Source organism: Rhincodon typus, chromosome 27, assembly GCF_021869965.1.
Source record: "Rhincodon typus isolate 14 chromosome 27, sRhiTyp1.1, whole genome shotgun sequence".
NCBI classification, from domain to species: Eukaryota; Metazoa; Chordata; class Chondrichthyes; order Orectolobiformes; family Rhincodontidae; genus Rhincodon; species Rhincodon typus.
In genome coordinates, this window is record NC_063358.1 from 16,427,596 (window position 1) to 16,445,141 (window position 17,546).

The window sequence follows — 17,546 nt, forward strand, 5'->3', positions numbered from 1 at the left end:
AAAAGGTCTGGTATGCTATCTCACACAGTTACATGTAGGAAGTTGATCATGTGGGAATCCACAATTAATTGGAAGAATAGGAAATGCAGGGATGGACTCGGTATAAGTTTTAGGGAGCAAACAGTAGATGTCAAATAATACAGGTGCTAAACTAGAACCAACAGTGACGTGACAAAGATAACATGCCTCCATTGTAAAAGACTTAACATACTAAAGCCAAGTGCTGGAAGTTAAATGGGAAACCAATGGCACTAATAGGAATGGCTTCTGCATCCTCAGAAAAGAAAATGGGTTTTTAAAATGCAGTTGTAATACAAAGGGTTGCTTAGAATCTACTAAGAAGAGATGAGCTTGAACAGGTAAAAACAAATTTCTTGAATTATTGATAAGGATCAGACCGTGGCAGGGTTTGAATATTGTATGTCGAAAGCTCAAGAGGAGAAGCAGTTGTTTGTGTGTCCAATTTTGGTCTCCTTATCTCTGGAAAGATGCCATTGCCATAGAGTAACTGAAACAAAGGTTCACCAGACATATTCCTGGGATTGCATTCCTGTCCTCTGAAGAGAGATTAGGCAAACCAGACCTATATTCTCCAGAGTTTCAAAGAACAAGAGGTGATCTGATTAAAACTTACAAATACTTAAAGGGATAGCTACACTATCTGTCACCCTGACTGTAGTCCTTACACTGTTTATTCTGACATTTTAAAATCCTTTTAACAAATCCTCTATTTCCACTATATATGTCGTCATGATGTATTATCATGTGCAACATCCTTTCATGCAGGACCTACTGAAAGTCTGTTGAAAATCTAATTATAATATATTCATTAATTTATTCTTTTATCTATTGAACAGAGTAAAGTTGGGGAGGTAGAGAAGTTGGGGGAAAAGATTCTAGAGTTTAGGATCCATGAAACTGAAGATTTCGATCTCACCTTTGCAGTAATTGAAAGTGAGGATGCCCAGCGGCCAGAATCCAAGCAGAGGGTAGCAAGGATGGAGCAGGTTGCAGAGATGGGAGAAGTGGGGGCATTGAGTGGTTTGAAAGCAAGGATATGAATACTGAAATTGAGACATAGCTAGACAGGGAGCCAGTATTGATCAACTTGTCAGGAATAAGAGGAGAAAGGGACAGTGGGAGTTTGGATATAGCATATTGAAAGGAATAATGTCTGGAAGTTCCAAATTCATGGATAATTATTTCAGCACCACACACATTTCTGACTTAACATGTGACAAAGTAGAAGTTTGTTATAGGAACTGGAATTTTTATAAATGACTCGGCGCAACTTTTTTTTGGCATCAAGTCGACGTTTTTGTAGACGTGGAAAGAAGTGTTGCGGTCACCACACTTGACATCTTCAAAATATTATTCAAGCTCTTCAGGTTACAGTATGAAGCAAAATCTCAACCTCTATCCTGTCGGTATAGGGTTGCTACACAGTCAGTTTTGTTGAAGAAGTTGATTTTGGTTTGATGCGCATAAATTTGATTGGATTAAGAATTCATAAGAAGGCCATTGTTACATCAGCCTAAGATGCTTTCTTTGCCAAGTCAGATCTTTCATGGAGTGTTGATTTCAGTTTTAATTTTGTCATATTAACTCCATTCCATTCTTTATTCCAACATCAACCCTCCCTTCAAGGAACAGCCTCTAGTTTTTGTATTGTGAGTGGATAGCACATTACAAAGCATATTTCGTTTCTACTCCAACAATGACAGAAGGGCAAAATCAGGAGGACAAAAAGGGGATACGAGATAACCTTGGCAGATAAGGTTAATGATAATTCAAAAAGACTCTACAAGTAAATTACAAACAAAAGAGCAACCAGGGAGAGAATAGGGCCCCTTAAAGATCAACAAGGCTGTCTTTGTGTGGAACCACAGGAGATGGGAAGAGATACTAAACAAATATTTTATGTGGGTTTTTACTTTGGAGAAAGAGAAATGGAGGCTAGGGAACTCGGAAATAAATACTGATATATTGAAAACAGTCCACGTTACAGAAGAGGAAGTGCTGGAGGTCTTTAAAATAAAAACAAAGGTGTATAAATCTCTGGGGCCTGATCAAGTGTATCCCAGAACGTTGTGGGAAGTTAATGAAGAAATTGTGGGCCCCTAGCAGAGATATTTGTATCGGCCATGGAGGAGGTGCCAGAAGATTGGAGGGTGGCTAATGTTGTGCCTTTATTTAAGAAAGGGTGTAAGGAGAAGCCTGGGAACTATAGAGCTGTGAGTTTGACATCAGTGGTGAGTAACTTGTTGGAGGGGATTCTGAGAGATAGGATTTACATGCATTTAGAGAAGCAAGGACTGTTTAGGGATAGTCAGCGTGGCTTTGTGCATGGGAAATCCTGTCTCAAATGTGATTGAGTTTTTTTGAGAACATAACCAAAAAGATTGAGGAGGCGATAATGGTAGATGTTGCCTTACTTGGATGTTAGTAAAGCCTTTGACAAGGTTCCACATGGTAGACTAATTAGTAAAGTTAGATCACATGGGATTTAGCAAAAGCTTGCCAATTGGATACAAAATTGGCTTGTAGGTAGGAGACAGAGGGTGGTGGTAGATGGTTGTTTCTCGGGCTGGAGGACTGTGACCAGCAGTGTTCTGCAGGATCAGTGCCGAGTTCATTTTTGTTTATAATTTATATAAATGATTTGGATGAGAATGTAGGAGACATGGTTTGCAGATGCCAAATTGGTGGTATAGTCGACAGTGAAGAAGGGTATGTAAGATTACAAAATGATCTTGTTCATTTGGGCCAATGGGCTGAGGAGTGGCAGATGGAGTTTAATTTGGAAAAAGTGCGAGATATTGCATTTTGGTAAAACAAACAAGGGCAGGACTTATACAATTAATGGTGGGGCCCTGGGTAGTGCTGTCGAATAAACAGACCTAAGAGTTCCAAACTTAATTCTTTGAAATTTGCATCACAGGTAGACAGGGTGGTTAAGGCAGCATCTAGCATGCTTGCTTTCATTGCAACTCCTGTACTCCGTGGTCTGAGCAATGACGTATTCAGGTTGTAGACGACATTGATGAGGCCACTTTTGGAGTAGTGTGTACAGTTCTGGTTACCCTGCTATAGAAAGGATATGATGAAATTGGTATGGGTTCAGAGAAGATTTACCAGGCTGTTGCCAAGACTGGAGGGTTTGAGTTAAAGGGAGTGGCTGGGATCATTTTCACTGGAGCATAGGAGGTTGACAGGTGACCTCATAGAGGTTTATAAAATCATGAGCGACATAGATATGGTGAATAGCTAAGGTCTTTACCCCAGGGTGAGTGAGTTCAAAACTAGGGAGGATATTTTTTAAGGTGAGAGGAGAAAGATTTCAAAGGGACCAGAAGGGCAACTTTTCACATAGAGGTTGATTCACTTGTGGAATGAACAGCCAGAGAAAGTGGTGGATGCACGTACAGTCACAATATTTAAAAGATATTTGGATAGGTACATGAAGAGAAAAGGTTTAGAGGGATATGGGCCTAACGCAGGTAAGTGGGACTAGTTTTGTAGTGATTGTAGTGAGGTCAGCCGAGTGAACCTCAGTGTATGAATTCCCTGATTGGAGCTGCTATTCTGGTCCAATCTTGGAGCCCTGGCTGACAGATAAGAATGGGAGTTTCAGACATCCTGTTCATTCTGTCAGCTGACTCCGAGGGAGCTGGATCAGTGTCAAGGCACTCCACATGTAAATAAAGGGTGATTTGTTGACAGGATACTGGCCTCTGTCGAATTACTTTGGTTTAGTTTGTGAAACTTGATCAGCATAAACAACTTGGACTGAACGGTCTGTTTCTGTGCTATACGACTATATGTTGGTTCTATTTTAACACTAGGACAAAGTGTGAATAACAGAAATTATAGCACAGAAACAGGCCAGCTGAGCCAACATAAGAAAGAGTTTGAGCAGTAATAGGCCTTTCAGCCACTTGACCCTTTTGATCATTCGTTAGTTTTCACATCAACTCTATATTCTGGCAACATCTCCACATCACTCAATTTCTTTGAATTCCAAAATCAATTGAGCTCAGTTTTGAATAAACTCTCTGACTGGGCATTACCAGTTGTCTGGATTAGGGAATACCAAAAGATTCACAGTTTCTAATTGAAGAGATTTCTCCTCATTTTATTAAAGGGTAATCCCAAATCTATGAGCCAGAATTCTCGACATTCCAGCCATGGGAAACAGTTTCTCAATGACTAGACAGTCAAATGCTCTCAGGTTTTAAACAGGTAAATTTCAACAAGATCATCTCTCATTCTTCTAAACTTCATACAGGCCAACATTATTCAACGTCTCCTTCATCAGAGAATCCTCTCACCCCAGAACCAGTGTAGTGAACGTTTGGTTGCACCCAGTTGAAAGTAATTGTATTCTTCCTTAGCTATGAAATCCAAATCTGTACACACTATTCCAGATATGATCTCTCCAAAGTCCAGTATAAAATTGCAGCAAAAGACAAGACTGGAAAAAAGGTGACGAGGAAATGTTAAACATATAATGAGAGGAAGTACAAATCTAACAGTAAATCATCACATAAGACTAGAGGTTACAAAAATAATAAGGACAAGACTAAAGGCTCTTTATCTGAAGATGCATAGCACTCAAAACAAAACTGCTGATGACACAAAGATAGATAAGAAACAAGTTACGACAAAACATAAAGGAGGCTACAAATGGATATAGATGAGCTAAGGGAGTGAGCAAAGATCTAAAAAAAAGCATGTAATGTGAGAAATTGTGAAATTGTCAATTTTGCCAGAACAATAAAAAAAAAAGCATTTTACCCAAGTGGTAAGAGATTGCACAGCTCCATGATGCAGAGAGATTCTGGGTGTCCCAGAGCATGACTTGCAAAAGCTTAGTATGCAGGTACAGCAAGTAATTGTGAAGACTAACAGGATGTTATTGTTTATTGTGAGGGAAATTAAATACAAAAGTAAAAGGTTATGCTTCAGTTATACAGGACACTGGTGAAACCATGCCTGATGTACTGTGCACAGTATTGGTCATCTTATTACAAGAAGGATGTGAATCTATTGGAAGCACTTCAGAGAAGATTTTGTCGCCTGACAGCTGGAATGAGCAGGCTGTCTGGGAAGAGGTTAGACAGGCTAGGCCTGAAACCATTGGTGGTTTAAAAGAGCAAGAGAAAGAACTTGGTTAACACTTAGAAGATCATGAGGGGCTTTGAAAGAGTGCATATGAAAAAGGATAATTCCTCTTGTTGGAGAATCTAGAACTAGGAAGTTACTGTTTGTTTAGGGCTCACCCATTCAAGTCAGAGGGTGAGGAGAATTTAGTTTTTCATGCAGCCCAGTAGGGAAAGACAGTAAAACTGGCAAATGAGACATACTGTCTGACTCATGTAGTGTACTTCAAATTGGAGGTCCAGTACATTCATTTTCGGGTATTATCATTCTTTCTTCCTTCTGCAAGGCTTTTGAGCCTTTGTAACTCTCTTCCTCAAATGGCAGCAGAAGAGACTGAATTTTTTTTTAAAAAAGAGGAGGTAGCTAGATTCTTGATTTGCAAGGGCTGAGAGGTAATTGTTGGGGGAGTGGGTGTAGACAGGAACGTGGAGTAATGATATCAGCCATGGCTTTAGTGAATGGTACAGCAGGCTCAAGGGGACGAGTGGTCCATTTATAAATAGCGTTCAAATATTACTTTTGTATGATATTCCAAACCCCTTGCAATAAAAGCTGATTGACCACCTTCTTAATTCTTTATTCTCCACGTGAAATTATCCCAACCCCCACTTCCATCAGGAGATTATTTCTATTCTTTTCTCCTCATATGCTGAATGCACCTAGTCTTAAATGCATCAATGTTATTCATAGTAACTAATTCAGGTGCTGGGGCACCTATCACCACTCTCTGGATAGTTTGTTCTGAATTGGGGTGGTGGCTCAGTGGTTAGCACTGCTGCCTCACAACACCAGAGAACCGAGTTCAATTCTAGCCTCGGGTGACTGTACAGAGTTTGCACATTCTCCCAGTACCTGCGTGGATTTCCTCCATATGCTCTAGTTTCCTCCCACAGTCCAAAAGATGTAGGGTGGGTGGACTGGCCGTGCTAAATTGCCCATAGTGTCCAGGTATGTGCAGGCTAGGCCGATTAGCCTTGGTAAATGCCGGGTTACGGGGATAGGGTGGAGGTGGCTGGATTTGGGTGGGATGCTCTTTGGAGGGTTCGTTCAGAATTGATGGGCTGAATGGCCTCTTTCCACACTGTAGGGATTCTATGTTGCCTTATTGTTAGATCTTCAAAAAATTAGGGGCAGTCTATTCTGTGTACATTTCAAATATCCCTTATTAATATTTCTAAATTCACAGGTAGCTATAATAAATCCTGTGATACCACTTCAAACTTGGCTTTGCAATAGCCTGCACTGGTCCCCCACCAAGTCTGAGACAACCTCCTCACAGGACATTGAATATGATTAATGGTATGATTAAGTTCTGACAAGAGGCTGAACTGAAGCATCAACTTGCTCTCTCTCTCACCACAGATGCTGTCCGGCCTGCTGAGTATTTCCAGAGATTGCTTCTATACCAAAGCTGTACAACACATTAACTACCTACCACATGCGGCTAACTGCATGTATGACAGTAAATTAAAAATGGAAAACAGACACCAATGGCAGACTTGTGATCCATTTGCTCAGCTTATGTGAACTTTAACTTTTCAGGGCATTTTGCAATGCAGAAAGCAGAATATTTTTTGATCATTGTAACTGCCTTACTTTCTTTGTTAATGGAAGGTGTTGGACTTTTTTTTTTAAAATAAAGAGTAAATGTACACATGGAGCACAAGACATTTTCTACCAATATCCACGGACAGTTTCAAATGGCATCACTATTGCCTTACCTGTGGCTAGTCAGCCATTTCTTCTGGCCAACCGTCTGGTGGTCTCTGTCTCTGACACACAAACACACATTAAGAGGGATTAGTTTGGCATTTGAAATGCTTTGTTTTCTCCTCCATCCATACTGAGTAGAAAGCAGCAGATGGGCAAGGCAGACTTTGTTCCAAGTTGGAGTAAAAACAACTCTCTTTTTGAGGCATTTAGGTAGATATAACAAACACAGGTAAAATTGTCATAGTCCCAGAGGACCATAGGCTTGGAGAAAGGCGACTGATGGCGATTTAATCAGAGGGTCACCACACCTCGGTTGACAGGAGATTTTGAGAAGGACAGTCCTTCACAGCAACATCAGCCAGTGCAGGAATTGAATCCACACTGCTGGCATCGCTCTGTTTTGAAAACCAGCCACCTAGCCAAGTAAGCTATCTGATCCCATATAGCAAAAACAGCATCATGGCATATTATACTATTAAAAAAGAACACTGCAATTCATTGCAAAATATTTGGACGGGCCCTGACAGTTCCAAGAGGTTTACACCTACACACGCCTCCCACCCTCCATGGGGTCCCTGACCCACAATCTCAAGTGTCCTGGGAACGTTTCCACAAGTGGAACCTAACTCTCAAGAGGTACCCTGATTCTCCAGGCTATATGCACAAGAACAGATCTGCTTTGATCCGCTCTAATTTCCAAACTCTGTGTTCCTGACACCTAAGACTTCAAAACCGGATTTGAGGAGAGGAGCGGATTATTTAAATAACCGGGTCCCTCTGTTAATTGCCCATGCAAGAACTATGGCTCATCCCCAAAAAAATGGGAAATGCTGGGATCAGGGCAGAGCTTCAAATTTCCTACTTCTCCTGCCATTTGTGTGACAGCAGAGAGGATCTCCATTGTGGTGGAAACCTGGGCTAGCAAAATGGTTAACATCCACAGTAATCTTTCCTCCAGATCACAATCAAAAATCAAAAGAATACTAAGTTCAACCTTGTAAAGTACTCTTTGGACAAACAATTAAATACTTAATACAAGAAAAATGGCATTTTATAAACAGAAAAATCCTGCAGAGAGTAATGAGATAATGACCTCAAAACTTGTTTTTTTTTCATGATAGTCGTTAAGGAATAAATATTGATCAAAAAACAGGGTAAAACTTCACTAGTGTTCTTTAAACAGTTTTGAGATTTTTATATTGACCCAAGTGTCTCATCTGACAGACACTGCCCTTAGGACTGCAACAGCTCCCTCACTTCTATAGTGGAAGGATCTGATAAGATAGTGTTCAAGTGTTGGTGTAGAAGTTGAATCTAACACCTCTGAGAACGATCCCTCTGTTATCCACCTTTATGACCAGTCAGAATTTTAGTTGGGCAAATTATTGTACATCACAATGGCCCTGACATGGCTGCAGTGAGAGTCAGAAATGCAAAGTGCAAGAAGAACTCAATTCAATTGGTCTTTATTCCCCTAACAAAGGGATCACTTTGCAACTTCCATCAAGGGAGACCCCTTCACTGACAATTTCACCATGACTTGTTGGTTTAACTCATTCCTAATCTTTCTTCAAACAATGCTTTTAACATGGCCTTTTATTGCAACAGCAATAAAAATATTAGTGCTCAGTGTTCCTACATCTGGGCCAGAAGGCCTCGATTCAAGTCCCACCTTCCCCAGGCATGTGTAATGACATTGATTTGAAAATATTTTGAATTCACTCAGTGCTTTCATTTCCCCAAAATCTCTCTCTGACTCATGGCGCTCTCAGAATCCATGAAGACAACAGCAGCTCTTGCTGAAGGTACAAATGGCCTTATTGAAGAGAAAAGTGAGATACACTTTTCAAGCATACAGCCTCTTCTGCTTCAGCTCAAAGCAAAAATTGCCATGATGTTTACATATATCCTTTTTGCTGAGATCACATTATTTAAGGAACTTTGTACATATTTTCCATCTTGCAATTTGCTGCAAGTAGCACACATTGAGTTGAGAGCTTATTTAGCTCCTTAAATGGTGTTAAAAGCATCCAGCTTAGCACATCCTTCAGAAGTGAAGAAAGTATTGCGAGGAGTATTGTACATGTCAGCTTGGCACAGCCACTTGTTCCTGAATCAGAAGGTTGCAGGCTCAACTTTCAGTAAAATATATAACCACAGCAACATCGCAAATTTTGATAACGTTTTATTGCAGTAAAACATCCAAATGTGACATGTCGGAATATTTTCAAAATTTGAAAAGCCACATCAGGAGATATTAGAAGAGGTGGACCAAAAGATTGGCTTAAGATGTAGGCAGTGAGGAGCATCTTTAAAAAGGAGAGAAAGGTCAAGATGGATTTCCTGAATTTGGAGTTGAAGCAGTTAGGGTCATGGCGACCACAAGTTAATTAAAACCAAGGTGAACCAAAAGGCCAGAAATAAAGGACTGCTGGGATTCTGAGACTGTAGGCTTGAAAACTAGCAGAGATAAAGAGGAATGAAACCAGGAGCAATTTGAAAACAAGGATTAGAATTTTAAAATGGAGTTGGTGCTGGGCCAGGAGCAATGCAAGTAATACAGTACAGGAATGACAGGCAAACAGGTACAGTGCAAGCTAGGGTACAAGCAAACTAGAGTGACAGTGGATCATTTGACGGAGACCTACCATTTAATACCATCCTTTGGGTGACAAGTTAATTTCTTTTTATTCATTCATGGGATGTGGGTATTCCTGGTTAGGACAGCATTTATTGCCCACCTCTAATTAAGAGGGCAATTAAGAGTCCAATTAAGAGTCAACCAGATTTCTGTGGGCCTGGAGTCACATGTAGGCCAGACCAGGTCAGGATGGCAGATTTCCTTCCCGAATGACATTAGTGAACCAGATGGGTTTTTCCCCTGACAATTGGTCATGGTCATCATTGGACTCTTCAATTCCAGATATTTGCCATGGCAGGATTTGAACCCAGGTCCCCAGAACATTGTCTGGATCTCTGGATTAACAGATTAGCAACAACACCACCAAGCCATTCCGGACATTAGGGAAGGCACTGACAACATTAAATAAGTCAAAAGATTCATCTTGGTCCCAATGGGTCCTGTGACACACTCGACCCTATCCATACTTGCCTCTGACAGCAGCACTGAAAGGCAAACTAAAAATAAAGAATTGGATATGATGAGATACCTTTCATGATCTCAGTATATCTGGAAGTGCATCACAGTCAATTAACATTTTTTGACATGTCCATATGATTGCAAAATAGGAAACACGGCAACCAATTTGCAAATAGAAAGATCCCACAAACAGTAATGATCAGGATATGATTTCTTTAAGGAAAATGAATACTCGCCAGGCCATTAAGATGACAATCCTTCTACAAAATAGTGAGATTGGCTCGTCCTCACCCACCAAATTAATCAGTAAATTAAGACTATATTCATAAAGGCCATGGTCATGTTTCATGTGAGCTTCCTCAGGCTCGTCTTCATCTAGCCCTCTTTGCATTTTTACATTCCTTTCCCTTCACGTACTATACTAACATGTGCTTGAATGTACTTAGGCCATTTGCTTCAATTTCTCATTGTAGTGAGTTCCACATTTTAATCATTCACTTTGTAAAGAAGGTTTGTCATGAATTTTTTCATGGCTTTATTAGCGATTTCCTAGTTTTTTGGGTTGTGTTTGCAAACAGAAATATCTTTAACTCTTCCTTAGAAAACAATCTCAATCCTGAAGAGCTCCATCAGGTCATCTCTCAGTCTGCTCAATTGTACAGGAAAAAAGCCCTCAACTATTCAGTTTTTCCTGATAGATATTGCCTCTCAATACTAGAATCAACTAGAAAATCCTTTCCACACTGACCCTGTTCTGCTTTCCGTTTTTTATGCTACAGGGACCACAAGTGTTCAATATATTCCACACGTGGTCTAACAAGGTCCTAAAGAGAACTTGTGTCGCTCACTTCTATTCTTCTGGAAATGAACCTTCGTGTCTTTCTCGCTTGATCTATAAATTGACTTCATTAACCTGCATCCCTGTTTTGAGAGGTGGGGTGGTCTTGCCTCTGAGCCACAAGCTCCAAGCTGGAGTTTCACTCCAAAACCTGATGGTCATGGACTGTGCATCCACACAATGGCCAAATAGGTTAATTATCAAACCCGATAATAGGTCAATGGCATGGGGTAAAAGGAGTGTCCCCATCAGTCATGCTTGATGGCGTCATCCCTCATTTGATATCATTTCAATATTATTAAATTGAATAATTTTGGACCTAGAATCAAAAGTACGTGCAAATGAGGAACAAAAGTGGTATCACATCTTGTCATTTGCTAATCTAAAAATCCAGCTTTAAAACCTACTGCCCATTTTGTTGTATAGCCGACTTGCTATCCATTCTGCTATTTGTCCCCAATTCCAAATGTTCTAGCCTTACTCATAAGTTTATGTAATAACTTACCCGAGTTTTTTTGGAAATCTAAATACGCTCATCGTTCAGCATGACCAGCTCTTTTGGAATCTGCACTAACTACTCATTACTTTATCAGCTTCCAGATGATTTTCTATTATACCTTTGTTTAAGGATCTCATTGCTTTTCTCATCACTGATTTTAAGTTTAATGGTATAATTTCCCTTGATTTGTTCTATTGTCCTTGTTCTACATTGAGATCACATTTAGCTGTCACATTTGTCCTTTAATGATTATGTATTTATGCCTGTGGTATCTCTTCGCTACTTTGTTTTATATACTTCAATGTGGACACAAGTTCTGTCCTCTCAAAGTTGAGTTAGTTGATAAATTATCACACCCCTTTCTATCCTAAGTATCTCAAAATACACAGTGCCTTCAACAATGCAGCACTCCCTCAGTACAAACGCAACGTATCACATAACTGATTACATTTTGCGGTTTGCACTTCTAATAGCCACACCTGGCTATTTAGATGTCTGGTTTTTAAGTCTCTGGCATTAGTAACCCTGTACGAACTACAAGCCTTTTGATGTGTGGGATCTGTATCTCTTTCTCCACCCTGTACTACTATGGAAGGCAATGCACATCCTTTCCAGCATATTGAATACTTGACATATCAGTACACTACTGCATTCATAAGCCTAAAATTTTAACCTAGGTTTTGAAAATTCTGCTTTGTATTCTATGTTGCTGACCTTGCCAACTTAGATTGTTACGTTTAGTGAGCTGTACCTCTAAACATTAAGGTTCCTTCACTTTTCCTAAAATCATGCGTTTGAATTAGACAATGGGAATATGATTTACCAATTCCAACACTGATAATAATCCTGCATAATTTACACGCAGTGAAACAATCATTAAGAGATTAATTTAGATTACTTCATAGAATTTCTATGGAGCCACACCGAGCTGTTGAAACATTGAGTACTAATCTGTAAACATGTTCCTGTAATTAACAAATGATGAATAATTATAGTCACAATCTCAAGTGTGGGTCGACAGTTTTGCTTTGAAATTCCTGGAAATCAAAGAAAAATTACAGGCATATTTATGGTACCACAGAACAAGACAGTTAATGTAATTGATAACAGTTGCCCCTTGCTAGAAAATGAAAATTTACTGTTGCACAGTAATTGACAGTAATATCAGCGATATCAAGAGTCCCTGAGTGGTGTACATTAACACACTATAAATGACCATATATGACAGCTTGCTGCCAGTTTCAGCAGCAAAATGAACAGGCAAAGCTTCTCCTAAAAGGAGAGAGAATAAATGCACAACATAGTCTTGTGCACAGAAATTGGAACAGGCCATTTAACCCTTCAAGCTTGATTCAATTAAATCATGGCTGAGCTGTATCTCAAAACTTGTCAATAATCTTTGCTGCTTATTCCTATACCCTCAACGAACCAAAGGTCAGAGATCTCAGAGGTACCATCCAAAACTTTTTCAGAGACAGAGTTCCTGATTTCTTTTGTGTGAACAATTGCTTCTTGACATCACCCATCCCACTCCCATCAGGGCACACATATTCTCTCTACCTTCCCGCTCAGCTCCCTTAATTACCTTGAACACTTTAACAAGATTGCCACTTAGCCTTCTACACTCAAGGGAGTGAGTGCTTAATCCTTTCATCTTGTGCCTCATGATTTAACCTTTTAATCCCCACTGTCAATCTCATGGATACAAATGCTGGAAAGTTGTATACTTTCATTCCTGAGATGAGCTGGCTATTCTCAGTCTCAAAGGTGGTAGACATGCAATGAAGATCCTAAGGGGACACACTAGGCAAAGAACATAAAGGAAGTCAGCAAGGGTTCCTCCTGAGACTCAAGCTCAATTGCACTGCCTACCATAGTTGAATGTCTGCTCACAATGTGAGCCCAAACTGAAGAATGGCCATTTTAGTGAGATAACAAAGGGAATCAAAGCACTTCATGGATTGATGGGAAAGTGGAATTTGGTACAAAAACAGATCAGCCACAATCACAGAATGGCAGAACAGGCTTGAAGGGTCAAATGGCCAACCATTTGTAACAGGTCAATTGACAGACAGGCAGTAGTACAATGATAATGCCACTGAGGAGAAATCAGAATCAAAGGCTAATACTAGAGGGACTGGTGTTCAAATCCCACAATGCATGTGTTGAGACTGGAATTCAATTTAAAATATCTGGAATAAATTCTTGGACTAACGATGACCATGTTACTGCTGTTGATTGTTATAAAAACCCATGTCATTCGTTAGTCTCTTTTGGGGAAGGTAATCTACCATCCTTACCTAGCCTGGCCTACACAGGACATCAGATCCACAGCAAGTGAGCAATAAATGCCTTGCAACCAAAACTCAATGCAACGGAGCAAATTCAAGGGGACAAAAATACCTTAAATGAACCATGTGTCTCATGACTATTAGTTAAAATCCCTCATACTCAGAAAAACCTCTGACCTTAATCAGCAGCAACAATGTGGCTGCAAAGACTGATTAGCAGCTGATAGATTTTGACCTCAAGCTTTTTCCCGAAATTGCATTAGATACGCTCACGCAGATGTAGATTGCACACAGGCCAAATTCAGACCTAATTGTTTCAAAACATGACTGTTGTAGGGTTGCCCTCTTGAAACTGTCAACTCAGATTCTGGTCATGTAACACCAATGTCACAGTTGAAGTAAAGTCATGTTTGAGTGAGTGTTGCTTGAATAATGAGACAATGCATTCAGAGGCAAAGAATAAGTATCAATAAACCAGTCCTAACAAGTGTTAGATTATGAAAGAAAAGATAACTTGACTGTAATGCTGACCACTTTGACAAATGATATCTTGAAAAACACACAGTGAGTTGACTAACAAGGCACTTGTCCACAGCTCCACATACACTTTACAACACTGACCCTTCACAAACCCAAATGATCAGAGAGAATAATTGTAAAGACAACACTAGATTTGCAATGAGGAGTACTGCAAGGATTGCTGACCAATAATTTTGCAATGAAAAGTTCAGGAGAATAGATCAATTTTGATTAAATATCATTTCCACAGGACTGAACATCTAAAGGTAACTGTAGGTGAAAGTGTCAAAGCCTTTGACGTATTTGATCTTTTAAACAGAAATCTTGCTTTTGATACTAGTATCTATCATAGACAAGCAAGGTGATTTTTGCATAAGACAATCCCTTCCCATGAAATTCCATCCAACAGAATTTAAAACACACAGGGTTTGCATATCAAATGAAAGTTCAGATAGCAGATCATAGCCATCAAAACTCTTACCTTGCTGTTGGCCAGAATCCACAAGCCCATTATTCTCTCCAATCAGTTAGGACAATCCTATCAGTTATTGCTGACCTCTTCCAAGATTAGGTTGGAATTGCCCGTCACTCTCCCGCTTGGTGTTAACTAATTTTAAATGTCCTGTCTTTGTAGTTATCACGTAAGCCTGCCCCGATGTTAAAATCATCTCTGTATCTGGGCCCTGGGCTTAAATCAAAGCGTTTGGGGATGTTATAGCAAGTTGTCATTGAGGTTTGCCAGCACTGGTTACACATAGAATGGAACTGTGCTGGAGTTGACAAAACAAAAACGTAAACGCTGTTAAACTGGCTCCATCAGGAGTTAGTGTCCTCCCCTAAGACAGGAACCGAAGTCATTCAGCGTGTTAGCAACCCTTCGACCGTCAGTCCCAACGTGGGGCACAAAGTTGTGGTCTTGCATCCAAAGCAATTTACAACACGAAGCACAGGCTTCTTACTTTCTCATATATTTCGCAGTTATAATGTTCCACCAAACGATCAGGGCCAACTAGAAATACTAACTTTAAAATGTTTCGCAAAGATCTTCCATACACTCTCTCGGCCCCATCATTGTCCTGCAACAATGAATATCACTTGTGTACGATCGAGAATAATTTTTAGTGAATTTGTAAGTCACGGTTACACTGATCCATGATTATCCCAATTCAAAAGGAGGTTAGGACTTTGAGAAATGGTCTGCCCAAAGATTAAAAGTGCTCAAGTTCGGGCATCCGAAATACATAACTTCCCGTACCTGTAAGAAAACGTGACCATTAAACCCTTTCCTTCAAATATCAAGCGCTTATTCGGAGTTTACTCAATTCTACACCAAAGTGAATTAAACAATGTATACGAAGGCTTTGCACTTACTTATCATACTCCAGGTTGTCTCTGTCACAGCGGCTATCTTTGTGCTTCTCCCAGTCTTTCCCGTGCTTACAAGTGGTAAGTGAGATAATATCCTTGCCATTGTGGATGTGATGTAAGGCGTTTCTGGTATCTGACCCGATTCCAGTCAAGTATCTCTTGCCTTTGAAGACCAACAGGTACTTTCTCCTAGGTGGGACGTTATTGTAGAGCAGCCAGCCTTTCCCCCCGCCCTTCTGAGGATGTTCTCTGGAAAACAAAGGGATGGAGACGTCAAAATGTGGCCTGTAACTCTCCATGTAAAAACTCGCTTTGGCCACCATGGCCTGCCCAACGTCAAAGCCCAGATTCTCGGTGTAGTCAGGCCACGTTCCCGAGTAGAGGTTAAATATCAGGTGGTTCCTCCCGTTATTCCACAAGGGGAAACTCTGGATTTTGCTGTCCACGTCGTGAATGTATTGTAAGGATAGCTGATCCCTGTCTAAGGTGTCTATACTCATGACAAACAAGCAGGCCTGCTGTGGATCCGGAGTGTAATACCGGGAGCCCTGGATGGAAGCGAGAATTTTTTGGTAACTTTCAGAAACTTTATCTCCTTTAGCCTGGGGATAGATGTAAACTCGGAAGCCTCGCTTCTCGCACAGAGACAGGTCAAAACAGGTCTCCATCCGACACCTGCTGTCCTTGTACACCATCTCCCTGTTCTCTCTCTTCATTGTTGGAGCCTCCCGCAGGCGAGCGTCCAGCTCTGCTCCTCCCGGCTGCTCCGCGAAACTTTTCAGCGTCGCCTGGTCGTCCCACGCCGGCCACCTCCTCGCCATCACCGTCTCCTCGCTCTGCCTCCGTGCCAGGAACTTCAACTGCCGGATCTGCGATCCCCCGAAGTAGAAAAGCAAGAGCCAGCAAGCGCAGAATGCGATCGAGATGTATTTCTTCCTGGCCTGCATGTGTCCGGGACCATTCGCCCTCGTCGGGAACAAGACACTGAAGGGGACAAGGCTGCAGGAGGTGGCGCCCGGAGCGGATGGTGTTGACGGAGCAAAGAGGAGCCTGACAGCCCGGATCTCAAGCGCTTCCAGACGCCGGCGCTGCCAGAAGAGGCATCCTCCCGGTTCCGAAGCAAAGGCGGGCGCGGAGCAGGGGCAGCCCAGTTTGGCATGGGGCAGCCGGGGGCATGTACTGCAACTGGCTGCCCGTTTCGGCTGAAGCGGGTTCAAGGGAAGGGGCTGTGGCTGTAAGAGCTGGTCGGGGTTTTCCGGGCGCTGGGGCTCGGGTGCTGCGGGCTCTGGCTGGGAAGAGCGATATCTCTCCGGGGGTGGGAGTGGCTCCGGGACGGACTCACTCGCCGATTGTATCCATCTCGCCGAGACTCAGGTGGAACCGTGTCCAAACATTCCATTTCCGAACCTTGGCTCCACCAACATTCCAACCAGGCCACGCCCCCGCCCTCACCCCGCCTACGCCCACCCCATTGGCCAAATCGCACAGCGTTCCATGCACTCCGATTGGGCTTCCTTTGCCAATTCCAGCCTCCGATAGGCCAATACCACCGACCATCATCTGTAGTCCCCGCCCTCCAGTGCCAATTGGCTGAATCTTTCGCCGGGTCCCGAACGTGGGGAGCGTCAGGTGTTAAAAAAAATTGGGCAGGAATTATATTTAAAGCCCAGTCCCGAGAGTAGAGGGCGATGCAGCCCGGTGCGCGTTTGCAGCTTCTAATGTACAGTAGCGCAACAGCAAACTGCTAGGTTCCAGGGGCAACAATATTGTTGGATCAAGATCGTGGGTCTTTTTGGCTGCACGTTGCATATTTGGCCTTCAAGACTGACATGTCCGCTGCTATATCGTTGACCTGGAATAGATGCGTTTTAAATATGCACGTATATTAAAAAAAATTCAAATACACAGCAGGCTGATCAACGTGGGTTTTCTGCCTCCAATCTTTCAGCTGCAGATTGGCCTGCGGTATTATTTATGTTTTTGTCCTGTGCCAGAAATGTTATCCAAAGGCAATACATTCACACGGCTTACACAGCCTCAAGCATGGTTTTAAGG

General features: G+C 41.6%; 1 protein-coding gene across 1 annotated transcript in view; it reads right to left on the reverse strand.

The window, feature by feature from the left end:
• The window catches only part of LOC109932300 (exostosin-1-like), a 229,096-nt gene extending 212,164 nt beyond the window's left edge, over positions 1–16,932 (reverse strand). Inside the window, exon 1 of the mRNA XM_048613270.1 lies at positions 15,495–16,932. Within this exon, the coding sequence (XP_048469227.1) occupies positions 15,495–16,438 (944 nt within the window). The 5' untranslated portion in view covers positions 16,439–16,932. The remainder of the gene's footprint in view (positions 1–15,494) is intronic.
• Between the last annotated feature and the right edge of the window lie 614 nt (positions 16,933–17,546).